General features: G+C 38.0%; 1 protein-coding gene across 4 annotated transcripts in view; it reads left to right on the top strand.

Moving 5' to 3' along the window:
* MACROD2 (mono-ADP ribosylhydrolase 2) overlaps positions 1-21,874 on the top strand; it is an 842,730-nt gene that overhangs the window by 559,406 nt on the left and 261,450 nt on the right. For all 4 annotated transcript variants that reach the window (XM_041474169.1, XM_041474167.1, XM_041474166.1 and 1 more), the window contains exon 7: positions 3,196-3,226. In XM_041474169.1, coding sequence (XP_041330103.1) covers positions 3,196-3,226 — 31 coding nt within the window. The remainder of the gene's footprint in view (positions 1-3,195; positions 3,227-21,874) is intronic.

Raw genomic sequence — 21,874 nt, forward strand, 5'->3', positions numbered from 1 at the left:
AGCTCAGTGTGAACTAGAACCCCTTGATGTAGATAAGCCCTTAAGTATTTAAATACCCAGGTGCTCCTTACTGAAATGTCTTAGAGTCCAACTTGGCCTCCTCATGGTGACTGCTGTAAATGTTCCTCATAAAGCTGCATTACATTTCATCCTAATTAGCGCTGCTGCTGTAGCCTTGGTAAAGACACATTGGATTAAAAAGAACCAGAGGCTGAGAGCCCACATTTCTCTCCTACAGGAATTAAATCAATTTCAGTCTTACAGTATTCACAGACCTGATTTAATTTGGCCTCTTTCTCTAGATGATTGCGAAAGCACAGTAGTAGTAGGAAGCTTCTGCCTTTATTACTTATGTTTAACTTCAGAGTTGTGTCTGTTTTGAGTGCTATCAGGGTAGCATTTCTTGTTAGTCCCCAAATAAAGCAATACGCTATTTTGGTAGCAAATAAATTAAAAGTTCATAATTAAATAGTGGTTACCATCAACAAATTAAGATGATAAATGTTTTTATTGTGGAAATAGGAATGAATGTTACCTACTGTGAAATGGATTTTTTTAATTGAAATCAGATACATAATTAAGCTGTTATTAATTAGGCACAGAAAAGGTTAGAAACCTTAAAATCTTCTGTCCATAAGCCAAATATTGTAGTATGTTGATATCCATGCTGTGAATTCTCCATTACTGCTCTGCCAGTAATTTCAACCTGGCATCTAGACTAAATTGTCTCCCTAGGAGCCAAGAGGAAACACGGCTGATATGTGATCTCAGGCATGGGTCTTTCTTGAATGAATAAAAGCACTGTCACATTTTACGAAATTACATCTGCTGGTTATGTGCTGTGATCATCTCTGAATGAGGGAGAGGGCAGAGCTCATCTGAGTTATGGCACAGACCCATATTCCAAAGGAACTTGATGGGATTTTATACAGTCTTGTAACTCCATTCCAGATCTGTTTCAGCTGCATGACAGAAACTGAAAGCAAGGTAATGATTGTGCCTACACAGTAATTTTTAAAGTGTTCAGAAACACACAGAACACACAAATTGCCAGCCAGAGATTGCTGAGCAGCCTCAGAACATGTTCTGTGAATGGAGATGAACAAGTTTGACAAGTGGCTGCCATGCAGAGCTGAAAATGCAGTTCTCCTCTTCTCTCTCTAAGCAAAGATGAGAAGGAGGCTTGTTCCCCTGGAGCCCTGAGGTGCTTGGGTCTAGCATCCCAATACACAGCTGTGGTGCCAGATGTTGGCACTGTGTGCTGAGCCTGTCCCACAGTGCAGCAGCCAGTCTTGTAGACCCCTTCAAGGTCCCTGTCATGGCTTTAAATAGGTTCATTTAAGGGCTGGGCTTGGTCTTAGAGGTCTTTTAGAACCTTAAAGATCTGTGATCTTGCTCAGAGCCGTGTCAGCCCAATGCCCTTTGCTTTGCAGCAGTGAGGAACCTGCAGTGACCTGGGGGGAGCTGCTGCTCTTTGCTGCCAGAGGGCTGCAGAGCCACTCCAGCCCAAGGTCCCCCAGGTGGGTGGCTTTGTCACACATGTGGGGTCTGAAGTTAGTAGTGGAGCTGTGTCCCAAAGGCACCATGTGGGGTGCTGCCCAAGGAGCCACAGGATTGATGGAGTTCTGCAGGTGCTGCAGGACTCTTTCCCCTTACCTGGTTGTGGGGCCAGTAAGAGAAGGAACCATGAATAATCTGTTACTCCTTTTCTGAGGCAAATGAGTGTCTAAGGCCCATGCTGTTTTTCAAATTCTGCAAAGAATAGAAAACAAAACACTTGTTTGGAGCAATTATCTCTTAACATGTGGAAACTGCAACAGTGGTGAATTTTAAGATATTTTTCTAAACTGAACAAAATTGTCCTTTATGCTTCCCTCTGATTGTTGAAGTATCTGTTGCCACTTCAGCCTGAGCTCTGTAACCGTGTGGTGGTTGGTTTTTCTTTTTTCTACTCTATTCTTCATTTCTTTAAAGAGCTGATTCTTGTGATTTATTGGGTACAAACTACAAAGCTAAGTACTTTTCAGGATGTAAGTTGTAGTGGCTATGAGAAGGAATGAGACTATAATTCTCCTCCACTTTATTTTAGTTAAGTATTTTCAGAGGGGAGGGGAGGATGTATTCTTTCCATTAGACCTTTCTTAATCACCATTCCCTAATTAATTCCCTGGTTAAATATAAAGCAAGCATTAGCTTTGAATAATGTTTTCCTGTGTGATTAAGTAAAGAAGAATTTCTTTCTTTTGTATGATGACTCATTGCTGGGGGATCTGGAGGGAGCCTCAGGGTGGATATTTGAGACTTTGGGTCCCAGGTGCTCTCATACCTTTGAGCTGTGTCTGCTGTCAGTCCAGAGGTGGGAGGCAAAGGCGATATCACATATCAGCTGAACACAAAGTAAATTGCCTTTCTCGTGAAACGTCAGCTTTGTTTTTTCCTGGTGGAAAACTGACTCTGGCTCATAGAAATGCAAATCTCAAGACAACACATACAGCTAGCAGGAATGTAAATTATTGTTCTTCCTGGCACAGTGTTTGTAATATTTCTTGTTGCATGATGTATATTCTTTGGTGTCCAGGCAGCCCCAAAAATGTACTCTTTCTTTTCACCAGCATCTTCCAGTTCCTCTCCCTGTACCAGTTTGCAAACCTTTGGCTTGCTGCTGTGTTGGGTCACACCATAAACCATGTCCAAAAGAACTGATGTCAAGAACTGAATCAAAAAAAGGAGATTATAGTGAATGAGGGCATGGCAAAGAGGCATAACATAGTCTAAGCAGGCCAAGCTTATTTTACTGATGAAAAAACATTGTCTAACTCTACCCAGATGATATCACTTTTTTTTTTTTTTTTTTTTTTTTGCTACTGTAGTAGCTTATGGTGTTCTTTTTTAGCTCGTAGCATCAAATTTTAGCTCAAAAGGCACTTTTAAGAATGAGTCTGTGTTCAAATGTTGCTTGCAGCTCAAGATGTGAAAAAGAATGAAGTTTTATTAATGTGGCAGCAAGGAAAACATATGGAATATGTTTCATATAATGACATGAGAATGCCTGTGATTTGACTGCTGTATCCATGAATGCTGTAACATATAATCTCTGGGTGTTGAAAAACGGGCATTTAAAAACACTCTTGGTTTTGATAAAAAGTAAACAGAATTCCCACTGATCTTTTTTTTTTCCTTTCATATGTTTTACAGGCCTTTCCCTGTATTTCAACCGGAATTTATGGTAAGACACACCTTTGATGTCACTTATTCATTTTTCCCTATTATTGGTATTTCAAACAGCGATATTTCTTGTCAGATGTCTCGTCAGTCATTTTATCTCACCAATATATTTATACTGTGTTAAGTAACAGAGACCCAAAGCCTTTGGCTGTGTCTGGATGCTGGTGTGCTGGGAAGTGGGATACTGTTGTGCAGCCCTTAGCATAACCCTTAGAGCCTGTGAGCTAAGACCTGCAACTCTGATTGCGCTTCTGCAGTGACTCTTAAACACGCTGCTGTTATTTCAACAGGGGAAAAATAGGGGTCTGGCAAAATTTTCCATCCAGAGGGAAAGAAAGAAAGATGCCATGATGTCCAAGACTGGCCAAAAAAAATTAAAAAAGCCAAGCCAGCTTGCTGGAGTAACAGGAAATTATCTTAGTTCCCTTGAGTTTTGTTTCCACCATTTTAGTTTATTAATTTACATGCAAATTTACATTGCCTGAAGGAACTGGAAGGAAATGGTTATTGTAAGTCCCTTGCTTTGTTGCAATCATAAGGTAATCCATCACTAATAGTTAACTGGCTTTTGGTTGGCATTGTGAAGGAAGTGAGCATGATATTTGAAGGAGGAAAAAACCAAGTAGTTAAATATTTTAAAAAAAATTGAGAAATTTGAGAAAACATGCAAACTACAAAGGGATTTTTTTTTTCCTTAGACAATAACCTATGCTGATTTTTTTACATGTAGATCCAATAAATGATTGCAGGTTTGATTACTTATATGATTTAAAGTTTTTAAAATAAGGGAGTTTTAAAGAAACATGAGGATGCTCCATGTCTTGAACTGTTGAAGGCCAGGCTGGATGGAACTTTGAGCAACTTGATCTAGTGGAACATGTCCCGGGGGGATTGGAACCAGATGATCTTTAAGGTCCCTTCCACCCCAATCTATTCAATGATTTTATGCTATACAGCAATAAATAAATTAAAAAACAGCCATTATCATGTAACAATGAAGTATGATATAAGTCATAACATATAGTGATTTATAGATAAGATAACTTGAGCTTTGACTAATTAGATAATTCAGATTCAGGAGAGGAGAAATGATGGCAGGAATATTTAGGCTTGTTCCTTCTATTTTAAGGACCTCTTATTAATTTTTTTTTATGATTGTACATCTGAAATAGGCTTCAGAAGGTAAAATCTAGTTCAATTTGCGTGCTGTATTCCCTTCTACTTGAACTGCATTTCCATTTTGCAGAAGAGCATGCAAATGCCATTTCCACGAGCACTAGAATTGGCTGAATAGAAATCTGGTTTCAGATAAAGCTTTGCCTCAGTTCTCAGTTTTGGTCACCCTTTTGAACTTGGAGGCAAGCTTTGCATTTTAGTCCTTGATTCATTGGTTTAAATCTTGACCTTTTCCAGAGATATATTTTTGTTTGATATACATACTTTTGTTTACATTTGGTTTTGTTTGATACATTTATTTTAGAAAATCAAGCCAGATATGATGTAAGTATATGGAAATTACCAGTAAGTGGGAGGTACAAGGAGTAATAGTTCACTTTACTTTAGAATTGGCCTAGTTAATAGAAAAGTCTCAGCAGGTGAGAAATATGGTTCCCTGAAGCCAGCAGAGAAAGTTGGAAAGGATCTCTGATAGGAATAGTGAGTTTATGTGAAGTTTTCAGTGCTTTTCTTGAAGGTAGCTGTGGCATTGCTGAAACATTATACACTGCAGCAGCTGCTTTTTCTGTAATTGTTTGCTGTTTTCACTGTTGGAAATAAATTAAAATGTGTTTGGGCTAAAATGCTCTGGTTTTCTGAAGCTGCTTTTTGTTTTTTTGGGTTCTTTTTTTTTGGAGTGGGGGGAGAGAATACAGCCTTTACTTGATTGTACTGTTTACATTTTAAAATATGTTTTTTTATTCTCAGTTAAAGTAGTACTTCCCTTCTTTCCAGACTTTCAGATGCACTGCATGAGGGTAATACCTAAACAGGCAGCCTTGCATTTGGCTTTAGGTGTCAGTGTTTTCAAGAATGTTTGATAGCTGTTGCATTGCTAAAATTACACTGTGGGTGGTGACGTGTTTGCAATGTAAAGTACGCAGAAACCTCACAAAACTATGCTTTAATCTTTTTAGTTTTGTTGGGGTTTTCCCCTTTATCCATGCATATTCCTTTAGATAAAGGCAGTGTCCAGATGAAAAAGTGGGTCAGCCTCATTCCTGGTGGCCAAGCTGATTAGGGTATCTGTGCTGTGCACGTGACACTGGACTGTCCCAGTAAAGCAGTATGGAAGGAACACGCTTGCTGTTTCCTCATCTTGGATCCATACAAATAAATTATTTCCCTTCAGAAACCCCTGGCTGATGATGCAATTTCTCCTACAAATTGAAGTACAGAAATTTGCTAGAGGTTGGCTGAGTATATCCAGTTTGAGAATCCGGATGGAGTTCTGCTCCAGGCTCCTGTAGGTGTGTAAATTGCTCACCTGCGCTCTCATCATCAGGACAGAGTGTTCACACTTCTGTGGGGAGCAGTCCATTCTTGTTTTCATCACTGCAGAGCACTCTTTTACTCCCATAAAAAGAGAGCTGGGAAGAAACAAGCGAGCAAGGCTTTTCCTGAGGTCTTGGCAAAGGGCAGATTGCTTTCCATGGGAAGAGTGTTGGATAGAGGAAAAGTCTTCCCTCCTACCCAAACAATTTCCTGGTGCTCCTTCTCCACCCATCACGCTGTGGATATTTCAGTTTGAACAAGTTACAGCCTTGAGAAGGCCATTTGGCTGCTGCACAGTGCCAGCAGGCAAAACTTTGATTTTCATGTGTTTAGAGAGTGCTGGCAACAAATCCACTCACAAAGGATCTTTGATTTAGAAGTTTGATTCAAATGAGGGATTTAATCTTTGAAAAATGACATAGGAAGCAACCAATGCTAAATATTTGTAAGGACTAAAAAACAAGTAAGAGTCTGCCCACAGGCACGCTGAGAAAAAAAAATTCCCTATGAGATCCCAAATCCCTAATATATTTTCCTAAGAGATCCCTGTCACCTTTAATAAGCTTAAGAACTGCTAATCAGTCTAAGAAAGCAAAGGTTGTGAAGGTTTATATCCCCATGGATCTCTGGGTTACTCTCTTCCATTGCAATAAGTGTTTTCGTTTATACCTAGAGCATGAAGTTTCCCAAATAAAATTCTTTTGGGAGGAGGACTGAGGATTTACATCCCTCCCGTGGCATTAGGGAGTTATTGGAGTATCAAGCTCCAAGACATCATTAACAGCTGTTTAGTAGTACACAAACATAAGCCAGACCAGTTTGATTTTCAGGGGTTTTCTTACATTTTTGTCTCTTTCTCCTTTTTAAAACAATTTTGCTATCTGCTTGGGAAAAAAATTGCAAAAAGGGATGAAAAAAATCTATAGACAAATCTATAGTTCAGAGCGTACAAAGTGCTATTTTAGGCTATAGTGCGTCAGATTTTCCTGTTATACCACTAGATCACCATTTACATATCTAGTTTCCCCTTAATTACTGTCTTATTATGTCCAAGGTACCTCCAGAAAAGGGGATTGGGGGGGGGGAAATGCTGCTTTCTTTAGTAGATTTTCTGGAAGAGCACCTCATTAAGAAGCTCTCCACAAATGGTGGTGTTTGCAGCCTGCAAAGTGAACAAGGATGTTGGATATGGTGCTACAAACTTTCCAAGCCACAACATTAGAATAAGGTTTTGCCTTGGATGGATGGATGTAAGGAAACAGGATTTTTCATGTTTGTCACAAGTATTTTGAGGGATAATTGTGGGATAGGGTACATATGGAGGGAATTGAAGATGTTATGGTCTATGCACACCTATGTGTTACCTCCTTACTGTTACTTTACAGTAATACAGGGTTGGGCTTTGTTCTGAAATATTTGTGTTGGCAACATGAGGTGCTCTTTGACAACAAAAAGTAGTATTTAAATGTTATTTTAAACTGAAGGGAGAGGGGAAAACAGAAGAAATAAAGTGGAGGGAGAAAGATCAAACTCTGAATTCCAATTGGTGTGTATTTCTGCCTCTACATCACTATAGCTGTATGGTGTACCTTAGCTTGATTTCATGAAAATTATGTCCTCTATCCTTTCTGAGAAGAAATATAAAGGCAGCTCTTAGTTTCCTTATGAACTTATACTTGCATTATTTTTAAAAACAGAGAGAGAAAAAAGACCAAATGCCACGAAAGTGCAGAATGCCTGTGGTGGTTTAGGTGGTGGAAATGCACAGTTTCACCACATTTTAAACATTGTTATTACATTGAAGTAAATCTTGCTGCTGTAGAATCAGGCCGCTGAGGCTTACCTGGAGCTTTTGGCCTGGTCCTGGCAAAACATTGCATGGGTTTTTGGTTTTTTTTTGCTATGTGTTGCTAAAGGGAAATCTGAAAAGAAAAAAGTAAATTGGCTGTGTGTATAGGAAATAGAAACATATAATCTGTTCTTAAGGGAGGTGCAGGGAGGGAGCACAGCTCCTCTGGTCTGCTTTAGATTTGGGGAAGAGGTCCTTTGGTCTTGTGCCAGCTTGTGTCACCACTGTCCTGAGCCCCAGTCTGTCCTGCTCAGAGTCCAAAGAGTGATTCATCCTGCCACAGAGGGCTGGGAGCATATCCATCAGCTCTTCTCCCCATGACGTGATCCAAGGTAGATTATAACAAGGGATTAACCAACAGGTGTTCTACTGAAGGACTGTGAAAGCCCTTGTAAAATCTGAGTCAGAAGACTAAACCAAATGTTTTCAAAGGCAGAATAAATTCCTGACACAGGGTTAAAGGTTGAGGCCATCTATTTCCATCTTTCTCATCTGTTTCTTTCCTCATTTTTCTGTTGGCATTTCATTTCTAGAATAGATGTTTCTTTAATGAGCAGTTCTAACAGGGGTTGCACTGTCATCTTTTCAAGGAAGGAGTTAGCTGTAAATTTTTTCAGAGCCATATACGCCAGTGTGTAATAAGTAATTATGAAGTAGTTTTGTATTTATCTTCTGTCTGGTGCTTTGAGTTCCTGTCACCATTAAAAAGGTTTGATGTTTATGTGATCATCAGAATTTGGATATTGTGATGTCAGTTGAGTTTCTCCAGAAAAATGGATATTATCATATAAATTCTTTGTGATAAAAAAAATCCCAGTCTGGTATGTCACAGAAGAAAAGTTCCTATTAAGAATATTTTCATAACTAAACTGATTTTTAAATTTGATCAGCAGCTCCTCATCCCTCAATTTAGACCACATCAACTTTTTTGACGCTGTGTTGTTTTAAAAGACCTTTTTTGTAACTCATTGGGAGTGAATTGCATTTTGTTATTTGCTCATTAATTGGTATAATGTAATATGTTTGCAAAAATGAAGATATATGAGAACTCATTCTTTGACACTTTTTTTGGGTCTGATCACCAGCTAAATAGATTATTATTAAAAGTAATGGTAACAGCTATGAAATTACTATTATAATATTCAAGTAATCCTAGAAATCTAATTACTACTTGTATAAAAATTTGTTGCATGCATTATTTAACAGTGTTCTTATTTCAGATAGTGTGGTGTCCGTGATACTAATTGGTGTCTTCCCATAATTTAAATACTAAAAAATTATTACAGGGAAGTGTAAATTGATGAGCTCTCAGCAGTCTAAAATTAACATTCATGTAATGTATTTAGCAAGGAGAAGCCCTAACTTGATTCCAGATGAGAGACTTAATAAGCTCTCTTTTTCAATGGAAATTAGCTTTTTATGGATAATGTAGTTTGAGTATCTAGAATTTTATCTATTCTGAAGGTCTTGCTGACTGGTCCAATGTGCAGCATTTCTCCTGAACACTAGAGGACAAATCCTGTCCTTCATGAAAATGACATTCAGTGAATGTCCTTAAAAATTTCCCTTTGAAAGCTTAGACTGTTGATAGATAGTCAGTTGCCTCATGGCATCTCTTTCAGTCTTTTCCATGTTTTCTTTAGGAAGAAATAGAAGTCTATGTAGTTACTTTTTCCTCTTAAAATTATATTTATATTTCACCCATATTTATATTAGATATATATTATTATATTATCACAGCTTTCAACCTTGCAGCTGCCCATCCTCTTTAGCCTCACTGCCTGGTTTCTACTCTGCAACAAACAATTGTGTGCTCCCTTGCCTTTATTTCATAGTCTTTTCCCTCTTGAAGCTACTAGCATGGCTCAAGTTGCTTTAACAGTGAGCTCTATAGATATCTCCAGACTGCTGAGGAAAAGCCAGGAACATCTCCAAAGGCATCAAAAACATGTTGAGCTTTGGGCACTTTTCCCTTTTTTCCTTTCACTTTTTGTATTTTTATTTTTTTGTCAGGTAACTATCCTGTAAAGCATAAATAAGCTGGAAAGGTTCTCTGGTATCCAGAAAGCATATTGCAGAACATATAAACAGGGCTTCAGCTGGTCACATATATTATTTACTTTCATATTTGTGGTTTTCTATTCAAAGAGCTAGGAATGTCTCAATTACCATGATGAAAGTTAAAACTCTGTATTGTTGTATACCAACAGAATCACTTAATTCCCTTTTCTAAATTTTCTTGGCTGATGTCAACATGATAATCTGATGTGTTTGTTCTGTGCCTTTACACTCCGGAAAAGCTAAAGCTCTTTGAAGCTAATTTGTTAAGAAATAAATTGAAGTAAGAAAATAAAGCTATGTGGACCTCATCCTAGAGACATTGCATTAAGATGATACATGAAGTATAAAATATTTCTTGGTAAAAGGCCCAATTATTGCTATTCAAATATTTTCTTTGATGTAATCTTGCCCCTTGCCCCAGGAAAGAGATGTCTCTAAAACTTAACTTGGAGCCCAATCCATTAGTGAATTCTACCATGTTGTTTTGGGTGTCTTTTAAGCATATTCATTATTAGATGTAGTGTGAAAACATAGTCATTATAATAATATCTTTTTCATGCCTTCCCACATTTTAGCACTTAGCAGTGATTTCATTTACCTGTGCACTCTGGCATAACTAGTCTTGCATGTAATCTTAGTTATAGCACATGTTCTGTATACTTTGGCAGCTCGAAAAAGCTCACCACTGGCAAAATTTCTATTCCTTTTAATACCATGCAATTGTTTCATCTGGAGTTTACAGACGTAAAGAGAAGGAAGCTGCCATGAAACCTAATGAGCACGATGCCCTTAGTTCCCATGATTTAATTTTAGGTAGTCCTGTAAGGAGCAGACAGTCTGGCTCAATAATCCTCGTGGCTCCCTTTCAGCCTGAGATATCCTGTGACTCTGAGTGTATTCAGCTGGGTCCCACTCACAGCTTAAAACTCATTCTGTGAGGACAGAAAAGTAGTGCAAGTCTTTGTGTGTCCTTGCAGAGCTTTTAAAAGCCCTGACACACTAAAGTTCAGTAGGAGTAATATTTGTAGTGTCACATATATCAAATAGTTTTACCACAAAGGTGTTGACCTTTGGTATTTTTCTGAACTTCTGTGACTGCATTAGATAGTAAATGCCTCAGGAAAACAGCTTCTGTTTCCCATTAATTCTTTAATTTTTTTATGCAAAGGGTCTATGTGTGGTCTGGACACAGAATATTGTGATGCTGGGCCTTATTTGTCTTATTTTTTATTCTCCATAGCAGACATTATCTCTTACTGTTTATATATGCAATATCTATTGTAATGGTCCTAGTCAGTGTTGGAGACCCTTATATACTACTCCAATACAAATACAGAAAGTCAACATATATATAAATTTACATTGCCAAAGTCATCTCTCGTTCTTAACTTTGGTCACTCCAAGAAGTTTGGAAGAAGTGTGTGTGAGAATATGGAGACTCTTAGGTAGCTTGTGAAAGGTAAAAATGCATTGCTGCAAGGGCAAATATCTTTCTCCTGAAATGAAAGAAAGGATCAACAGAATAGACCAGCTATTCTGAGTCTCATCAAAGTACCTGAAAGTCAAGCTAAAGGCATCTGTAGCTCTGAGAGTCATTCACTGTGTTGTCCTTTTTCCTGCATCTTGGTTAAATTGTGATGCTGCCATATATCATTGGAAAGGGCAACTGCCACTGAGGCAGAATAGCAGAGCTGAATGGTTCTGTGTAGTGAATGACTAATCCTGTTTCTAAGCCAAAATCCTGTTTATAAGATGTATTCTGCAGCTCTGCACACCGCAGATCGTGTTGGCAGCTGGGTTAATGGAGGGCTGCCTTGGGCCTGGAAGAGAGTTAGATGTGCCTTTTTCTCTTGGGAATGTATTTAAAGCTATTGTTTGCTGCATATGTTGGCAAAACGTTCACCTGTCTTCTGTCTCAAAGTGTGATACACCAGAAAATAGTGTAAAGTACTGTGAATTACAACAATGGAAGGAATCATCTATTACAATGCTCTGAATTTTTTTTTTTTTTTTTTGGTAGGAAAAGGGATTTTCTTTTTAACTAGTAATTCCTGGGGTAATAAAAAGTTAGATTTATACACACACTTTGAATTTATGCAACTCAAGTAACTTGCTGGTGATTGGATCAATGAATTAAACGAATTGCATGCATGCATTGCCAGGGCTGCGGTATTATTTCTCAAATTCCATATTAGTAATTATTCATAAAATATCAGGTTGTTGTGGAATTGTTTCCTGTTTAGTTAATCTATCAGAATCTGATTATTCAGTTTAAGTTAGTTCCTTGTATGGATGAAATATTACACAGCTAGTAAGAACACATAAGGCTTATTGCAGAGGAAATGCGGCAAGAGTCAGAATTTGCTTTTCTGTGAGTACTGTTGGGAAGAAAGTTCAAATCCTTTCCAGAGCTTCTGTGCAGAGCAGAATCATTGCTAGGTTTGTTTACTTGGCAGTAATTGTATACATATTAAACTCCCCTTCAGGTTTATTCAGGGTGAGGTTCACAGAAACAAATGTGCACCTTCTTGTTGAAGAGTGTCAAGTCAGAAATTCAGTACATATTAACAAGGTGACTACAAAAACAAGTGTGAGTGGGCTTTTTGTGTACCTGCCAGGCAGGCAGGATAGAAGTCAGCCATTTACACTCTAGAGCTGGTTTGGGCAGGGGGAAGTCACCTTTTGCTTTAAAATACACTTTGGGTCAGGCTTCTGCTCAATAGAGCCGCTTTTGGTTTATTTCTGAGCTGTCACTACAGCAGAAAAGGACTGGTTCAAGGGGTGTTCTGCGAGAAGATAACTGTAATTGGCAATCCATTTCTTCATTTCCATGCTATAGCCAGCCTTGACGAATTAATAATGATCAAATTCAGGCTGTGGGAAGGGGGTGACCCACGTAGCACAGAAGAAAAATGAGACCCTGTGCTGCCATGACAGACTAATCCTTCAATTCACCCATTTGACTGAATGAGGGGACTTGTTGTTGCTCCTGTCACCAGCACTGCCCATAAACAAACTGTTCACTCTCAGTCAGAGGGCTTGGCGGGGGTGATAAAGGTTATTGAGAGCATCCCAACACCTCATCCATCACTGATGTGGGACACGGAGCTCCTGGGTAAGTCCTCAGGAGGAAAAGTCACAGTGGCTTACAAGTTCCTGCCTTGAAGAGAGAACAACCTAAACTGTGTTTGTGGAGTGATTTTGTGTCTGATCCCATGGGAACCAAAATGACTCCTTGGTTTGGCAGGGTGTGTTATGGCTACTGCAAAAAAACAGCAAAAATTTGGGGTTGAAGTTTAGATTATATAAGGGTCCCTTCCAACCCAAGCCATTCCATGATTCTGTTAATATTGCTGGCAGGTCTGAGTGGTTACAGCTTCACACAGACTCTGATTTTGTCCCAGGGAACAGGAGGTAAGCTGGTTCCACATGGAAAGGAAAACAAGGGCAGCCTAAAGAAAATTATTTACTCTGACAGCTGTGTAGAGAACTTTGGAACTTTTGGTAGATGTTTGCTTAACTTTGTTTGTTCTTCTCATCTATTTTTTGGGTTTGTGCAGCAGCTGTATGGCTTCTAGAGTTACATTAGGAATATGGGACTCCTTTAATTGGCCTACTCATAGTAGTACTCACAGTAATGTTCATTACTTACTCATGCACTTCTTTCTATCTATGGCTATGATTTTAGGTTTTCATCTGGTAATTAAAATGGAAACAGAGCTTAGTTAATGTTGGAGCACACTGGTTTCAGAGAAGCTATGGTGATTTGCACTAGCTGTGAAATATTCCATTGCATCAAGAGGAACAAGTGTGTTTTTTTTGTAATTGACCCAATTCACTTTGAATAACTGCATTGAGCTCAGCAGAGGAGAAATCTAGTCCAAAGTATTGTACCTTTTAAAAAATATTTGATTTGGGCAGGGAAGACTTTATCTTACTTTTTCCTGAAGGAGTATCTAGCTCCTTGAAAAGAACATTACTTTAAAGTCTGGTTTGTAAACGATTTGTATATCTCTTTTATTCTTTTCAGTATATTACTTAGATATAAGAGAATGAAAGTACTTGCTTCCCTATAAATTAATAGATGATAATCTGTATCTATCATTTTCCAATTTCATTTTGGACAATGCAGCATATCATTTTTCCCCCCTTCTCTCTGTGATGTTTGAAAGAACCTTTTAATACAAATATGGTATAATTTAAAGGGTAATAATTTCTTGTATGTGATGCTATAGCAGTGGAAGAATTTTTGCCCCCTTCTGTTTCATTTCTCTCTGTAATACAAACAGTAAACCTTCATTTTCAGGGAGTATCCCATATAGAAAATATAATAGTTCATCATGCATTGTGACTTGCTTCTCTTACAAACCAAATTTTGGGTTGCTTAGTCCAATGGAGTAGCACTTCCAGGTCACTCATTGAGGAATGTGCTATTCAATGTGAATAATTTTGTGCCACTTCTGTATGGGGAAGGCCTGGTTCAGAAAGCTCTGAGCTAAATAAGAGCTGATATAAATGTCAGCACATTGTTGTAGCTACCAGCCAGCTGGTACTGTGTTTTCTTTATCCATTTCCATGTTTCTCAGTTTTGATGAACAAAAACGTATTTCTAAACCACAAAAGACGCCGTGTGAAGCGTTTGGCAGTTTGATGAGAAAAATAGAGCATAGGAATATCTAGAATTTAAGATTAAGGAAAACAGGTGCATCCTTAGGACAAGAGTAAATGGACTGTTGAAGTGGTGACCAGTGTGAGGTGTGTAGTTTCAGCTTTATGTACCAGCTCATTATCCAGTGTTGGAAGAATGGAGTATCAGTTTTATGCAGAATGCTTATCACCGTAAATTGCCCGGTGTAGGCTGTGAGCTGCAGACAGTGCAATCATAATAGCTTCCAAACCGATGCACTTTTATGGATTCGGAGCATTAGTCATTCTCTTATGCCCTTAATTACCATTAGGTAGTTACACTTGTGTCTGTAATAGGTGCTAAACATTCTGCCACTGATAGGTTTTTAACTATTCTTTTTGTTGCAGCAGTAAACATGCTATAGTTGAGTGTTAGGAGGCCAGAACATTATTTTTTAGCCTAGTGCCATTAGGAACATGTCCATGACATTTTGAGTTGTATTTGCAGATTGGTTGTAGCCTTCTCAGTTTGGTTTGGTTTTCAGGGTGGCTTTTTCCTGTCTTTAGGAATGAGAGTAGAGAACAATTCTGTTGCTAAGCTGTTGCTTAATTAAGAGGTGATGGGTTTTTTTCCCTTTTTGCCTAGTTTACAAAGTGAGAAAGGGAGGAAACCTGATAGATTTTTCACAGTACTAGAAACAATATAGAAGAAACAAGTGATGCTGTTTATGTTCTGGCCATGCCACTCACTGCCCTAGAAATCTTCTGTTGTGTTTTGCTATCAACATTATAAGCTACAATTTACTATTTTTCAGTAAAGCAATGAATCACTGATGTATATTAGGCCCCTCCCAAAAGAAAAAAAAAAAAAAAAGTGAGATTCAAACCTCTCTTTTAATAAAAGCTGCTAGCCATAATTCAGGTAACGAGAATACTTATTGGCAATGCTTCCCTGTCATTCCTAATGAGGATTTCATGTTATGGAATCCTAGACCCGTCTCTCAGTTGTGTAGTGTGGTGTAGTTGTCAATTTTTTATTGACTATAAGTAAACAGAAGCAGTGACTGTAGTTACCCTGATTGGTGGTCAAGAGTTAGAGAATGTACAACTGACAAATTTGAGTGTAACTCCCCACAAATATTTTCAGTTGATATTTTCCAATATTGTACACAAGTGATGTGGGAATATGTAACTACTCTAGCCTTGGATTTCTTTAATAATGCCAGCATATTCAAAATGGTCCTGCTAAGGGTAGTCAGTGGTGTTCTGGCTCTGGAATTTGAGGCATTTGAGGGTAAAGAATTAGCTTTCAAATCCTTTCTTAACTTTTTCCATGTTTTCAAGACTCTCTTTCCTAGTCGTTGACCTTCTGAGTTTTCCATGTTGATTACATGGCATTTATGCTGACCTTAACTAAGCTGAGCATTTTCTGAAAAGGAATAAATAGAAACATTTCTCCATCAGCACTAATGCCAATCAAACATAGGCTTAAAGTTCATAAAAATATATTAATTTTAAATTGCATATGATTTCAAGAAATTATCTACTTTTAAAAAATTGGATTTGATAACAAGTTATGTTTGCTTGATAGACCAATTTTCACAAATTATTGAAGTTTCATGGTATCAAAGCTTTCTGCTAGGAAGAGGTCACCTTGATATTTGTACTGAATAAATTTCAGCCTTGGCTCCACATTTTATCATTCTTGATGTCTTAAATTTTCCCTTACCTCCACAGTTTTTTTAATCTACTTATTTTTATTATTTGTTTTTATGACTTACTGTCAACATATTTCACTGATTTTTTACTTACTAAACAAAATGGTTCTGTCTGAACTTCATGTGTAGCCTTAATTTTGTAACTTTTAATGTATGATCTGTGCTATTTAGGTTGCTCTGTATTTATTGCTTGTTTTTGTCACTGCCTACTAACTACATTAACGTCTACAGATCTCTAAATTGTAAGGCTGCTCTCTTCCCCAAAAATGTCAGGACTGATGATGAAACTCTCTTTCTTTTCCTTCATGATAAATCTAAATATCCACAGAGTAAACGCTAGAAGATAATCATGGACTTCAGTCCTCTCCTGAATTATCTGTCTATAATTTTCAGTGCTTAAGACAGTATCATCACATTAGCACACATTAGATGCAGTTATTTAAAAGACACTTTGTTTTATCAAAAACCACCAAAACCACCACCATCAAACACCCAGAAAGTCCCATCTAAGTACTGTTTTACTCCAGTTCCAGCTGCTGTGAGAATGCTCAGCCCACAGCTGCCCCAAGCAGGGACTCATGGCCTCCTCAGGTCTGTCAGTCCACCTCCTAGCCAAACCATTTCAATCCCAAAAAGTGTGGCTGGGTGAAAAACCACCCACACTGAAACTGTTGAATCCAATCCAACCCACTGATTTGGGCCAAAGCAAAGGATGTCCAGGCAAATGGTTCAGCCAGCAGGTCTGAGCATGGAGTAACTCCTGGGGGAGCAAGGGTGTGGCAGTTGCACCTTCATTTCTTAGAACTGGATTTAGAAGGTAATGTTTTTCCACATTCTGAACTTGCTTTGTTTCAACTGGTTTGTGGGCTTTTTTATTTGTTACTGGATTTTTGAAAAGTATCAAAATAGCCTTTCAAAGCATCAGTTCTTTTTGGTGTGTTTCTGGTGGTATTATCCTATTCAGCACGTGAGAAAGGTAGATGTGGAATCTGATGGAAAATCATAAGAAACAAAATTGGTGTTAAAATTTTAGCACAAGAAATCTACCAGAAGCTCACACATTCATTGTTTCCTCCCTTGACTCTGTTATTGCATGCAAGCTCTTTCAAATGTGTTCTAAGCAGTTTTTAAACTGTTTGCAAAAGTATGTCTGGCTGCTAACATTTTTTCATTCTTCCTGCTCTTTCAATCTGTTTAGAGGATTTTTTTCCAAATTCCTGCTAGAGAGGGGATGCCTTAATTTGACTTTTGGTGTTTGCATGAACTCAGATTACCTGCAGCAATTAATCTTTTGGTTTCTTCAAATTATTTTGTTTCACAGAGGTTTGATTGTAATCTCCTATTTCCTAAGGAATACAAATCCTTCTTCCTTAACCTTTCTGAATTTTAGAGATCCTTCTTTCATTTGGATGCCCACCACTTTATTTCTGTATTCCTAGAATACTTTTAAGTTAAGACTGCTGGTTATACAGTGGTTTCAACATAGCTTGATTAGTACCCTTTACAGTGCTAGTATAATTTATATTTATTTATTCTTAAATGGGTTTATATAGAAACAGTGCCTTTCCTTTTTGTAATAATTTTAGATAATAATATTCAGATTTTCAGTTGCATAACACCACAAACTTTGAGTAAGTTATTCTTTTTCTATCTCCTAATAGTTACTGTAAGTTCATCAGGCTTTACTTTTATCAGCTCCAAACTGCATGAGATAATTTTGTGAAGTACATATATAAATATGTATTATACACATAAAAATAGGAATTGATCTCATTGGATTTGACTCATCAGAACTGTGAGTTTTCCTGCTTTTCTGGGAGGCCCTTTCTTTAGCAATTGATCTCTAAATAACAGCCATATTTTTTTGTAGAATGACAGTCTCTTGGTTTTGTAAATCCAACTGGAAGTGTCCAACTGCAATTGGTGTGTATGACCCCAAGTACCTTATGTTGATCTCACCAGTACAAGTACTCTCTTGCCTTGGTTTTCCATCCCCTTCCTTTCTTGTGGTTTTTCTGCATGTGATTGGGACTTCTTTTTGCAGGCTTTCAAGTTGTGTGTGTTGGTGAAGAAAAAAGAGTAGAACATATGAAGTGTTTTATGGCAGAGGAATCTGTGGTTGTATGGTGGCTTGGTGTTGGCTAACAGATGCCCACCCAGCCACTTGCTTTATTCTCTTCCTCCTCAGCAGGACAGGGGGAAAGACAAGATGAAGAAATATGTGCACCAAGATGAAGACAGGGAGATGACTTGCCAAGTACCATAATAGGCAAAACAGTCCTAATTTGGGGAAAATTAATTTAATGTATTGTCACTTAAAATAGGTTTACCTAGTGAGATGCAGAGAGTCTTCTCTGAACTCCACTTTTCCCAGGCTCAATATCACACCCTCACTCCCAAATCTTCTTCCACTTCCACTTCCTGCAAGAGGAGTTTGCAGAACTGTTTCTAATTTTTTTTTTCCCCTCACTCCCAGGTGCTGTTATTCCCTTTCTAGATTTTGACCCATGCATTGATACATACATGCAACTTTCCATCCTTTGTGCAGTTTTGGGGTTTTTTTTAAACTGATTTCTGTTCCCAGAGATGTGAGGAAAACTGAGCTGTGGAGGTTAGTGTCTGCATACCAATAATTCACTGAAATAATCCCAACGCAACTCAATATTGCACTGGTATTTTTCACAATCTGCAGATATGCAGCTGTCATGATAAACTGAACTATCTTGAGTGTAATTTTATGTGTAGTGAGGACACTTTGATAAAATTAATGAAAATCACATTGACTAAACTGATCCCTAAGCTTGATTCTAAGTCTAATATTATTTTTGGATATGTAACAAGCTCTTTTGAATTGACAATTTCTTTTTACCTATCCCTCAATTTAAAATCTCTCTATTTGCCCTCATTTGCCTCATTGTTTAACAATCAATGAGGTTTCTCCATGCAAAGCATTTAATGCTTTTCCACATCCCTTCTGCCTGGGGTATCATGTTTCTGAGAGGATTAGTTGTGTTTGACTGTGGCATGGACCTGCCTTGAAAGGGTGGTTTTCCCCAGGTGTAGTGTGGGTGATCTCATGCCCACCATACACAACCTAAATTTATTAAAACGCTAGAACAACCCCTTTGCAGCCACATGGCCACATTCAGAAGGAAATTGAGGTGGGAGGTCAATTTTCATTTTAAGACTAGATTTGGAGATGCCTGGGTTTTTAAGTGGATGTCTTTAAATCTCACTTGTCTGACAGGTAGTAAGAAATTTACATTTAAATTGTCCAGATCAGGTTCTTATTTATACTGCATTGTTGGACAAAAGAGATTTCTCAGTCTTCCAAATCCTTCGCTGCTTGATCTGACCAACCATAGCACTGGTTCCTTTGTTTCAAATCTGGACATTCCTTCTAACTACAGTAATTGCCATTGTCTCTGTCATTGCTTTTTCCCCTGTCTTAATTTGAATATTGTTCAAAATTATTTGATAAATATGTTTGTTTGGGCTTTATGTTTCCCCCGAAGAGTGGCATCTCACAAAATTGAATAATTTTACTTTAAGGCTGGATTTACCACTGTTGGTCTAATCAGAAATTTTGATGCTTGTTACACCTTTCTGGAAGCTAGGAAATCCCATTCCTTCCTAAAGCAGCCCATGTTTGCTCATATTTAAATCATCATTATTTAAAAATTTTAAAAACCCCAACAATACACTGGCAACTTACCAGAATACATGTTGAAAATGCTACTTAAAACAAGTTCAATAAGACCTAAAGTTCATATCAAGACTAAATTGGATTTGGGTTTCTGGAATTGCATGTGCCATTAACTGGCTATTTAATTTCCTTTTTGATTGAAGAATGCAAGACTCAATAAAAGCATAATTGTGAGTGAAATGCAAATCAGAGATGTTAGGGGACATCGTATTTATAACAAAAACTTGTTTAATGATTAATAGTGTGATCTTTTGAAATACTGAATTATCTGATGAGGTCTGGATTATTTTGTTGATCAGCTACCAGTATTGGGTTTAAAAAGCAACTGCTTCTTGGGGGGATTGTTAGTCAAAAGTGTTCTGATGAGGGTGTTCCAAGAGATAAGGTTATTTTCATATTTTACCCATTAATGTTTTTTTTTACACCCTTTAGCATTTGAGATCTTGCTAAAAGCATCAGAAGTGTGTAATGCACTGTTGTAACCAGGCCGGTTTGCTTAAATCAGAGTTTAAAATTTCAATTTTTCCTTACTCTTGCTTTAATCAAGTTTTTCCCATTATTCCATATTTTAACAGTTTTCTAACCAGTTGTCATCTGTTGTGTGTAGTGCTGTAATCTCAGAACACGCAGAAAGGTTTTTCAGTGCAGGGTTGGGAGGAAGGTTGAAGAGGTGTTAGTGGATTCCATGTAGTTTTTGTTGAAAAAGTTGTTGCTGCAATACATCCTGAAATGAAGATAAATAGTGTAGATTGCCTGGTTGCTGATAGATACAGGAGCATAAAATCAAATAAGGCAATCAAATTGTGACCCTTGCAGGACAAAAAAGAAGGATATGTGGAGCTGACCTCTTGCCAGGCAAATGACTACTGCAGAAATGAAGCAGCATCTGGGCAAGTGGGAAAAATTCTTTCTCTTAAAAAATTAATGCATAAAATTGTTGAGATAGTGCAATGATGCCTCAAGTCCAACAACCTGCACAAGCACTTTTTTTTATCAGCGTACATGTAGTATGTGTTCAAGTAGCATGAATTGCCTTTCTGTACAGTGAAGAACAATCCATTCAGCATCAAATTTAGAATGCACCCCCTCTCTGTTCCTCCCAAGTGTACTGGCATTTTTGAACTCCAGATTGGATGGATATATTTCAGTTTTGAGTTGTTGTAGATTTCCTGAATACAATAGCTGCTGGTGTGACCCTTTAGTATGGTTTACTGCAGTCTGAGGCAAGAATTGAAAAAAATCCGCTGTGTGAATAATAAAGACAAAACAAGAATCAATAATGTATTTGTTAAAAAGACTAAACTAAGTAGATTAAATGTGCCAGACCTAGTGTCTTGCTTTTTCACCCAACCTGCCCTATAACTTTCTTCCTCATATGTCTTTTGGGAAAAAAAGATAAAGAACATCTTTATTTCCTTTTTTTTTTTTTTTCCTTCTTTCACAAGGAGTAAGTATATATTGTTTCAGGTGATTATGTGCTCTTAGGAAATCTTTGATTTCCCTTGGAGAGGAGATAAGAACAGTGCTTCAGTAGAAATAATGTCAGATAGTTTTGTTTGTTTTGTACGTGGATGGCCTTCCCCAAATACTCTGTTGGTTTTAGATAATCCAGCTAGGTCTTTGTGTTGCAGCTGCTAGAGCAATTGAACATGGTGGAAGTGATTTAAAGGCTAGAGCTGGGCTGGCAACGCTGTCTGTGTTCTTTATGTGATTTTGTATTTTTTTCACTATTGCCTGTGCATGTTTTATTCCTCTGAAGTTTCTCAGACTTTCTGTGCTGCCATTTTCCTTCCTTTTGCTGTGGTGGCTTATGTCCATTACATACCTGTGTTTCCCCTAGTTCTTGTAACTCCTGTCATGCTGTGCTGCCTGTTCGAGACAAAGTACTGAGAGCTCCAGCAAAGCCAGTAGCCCTGATCTTTTCTCTGACATTCAGCCCTTCTTCCCAAAATCATACTCCCCGTCTTCCAGCAAGAGGTTCCATGCTCCCTCCCTCTCCTCCTCTTCCTCCACCTCAGTCTGCTGCTCCTCAGTGCATTTTCCTGGCTCCTGCTGTCTGCACAAAGATCCATCAGCAGGAAGAGTGAGCCTCTCATGGCAATTCCTACCCTTTCTCCCCCTGCCCAGCCTGTGGTGGCAGATACATCAGTAGACATCCAAAACTCAGCAAGGAGTGGCACATCAAGAATATCTCTGCTT

Source organism: Pyrgilauda ruficollis, unplaced genomic scaffold (assembly GCF_017590135.1).
Source record: "Pyrgilauda ruficollis isolate IOZ18807 unplaced genomic scaffold, ASM1759013v1 scaffold31, whole genome shotgun sequence".
Taxonomy (NCBI): Eukaryota; Metazoa; Chordata; class Aves; order Passeriformes; family Passeridae; genus Pyrgilauda; species Pyrgilauda ruficollis.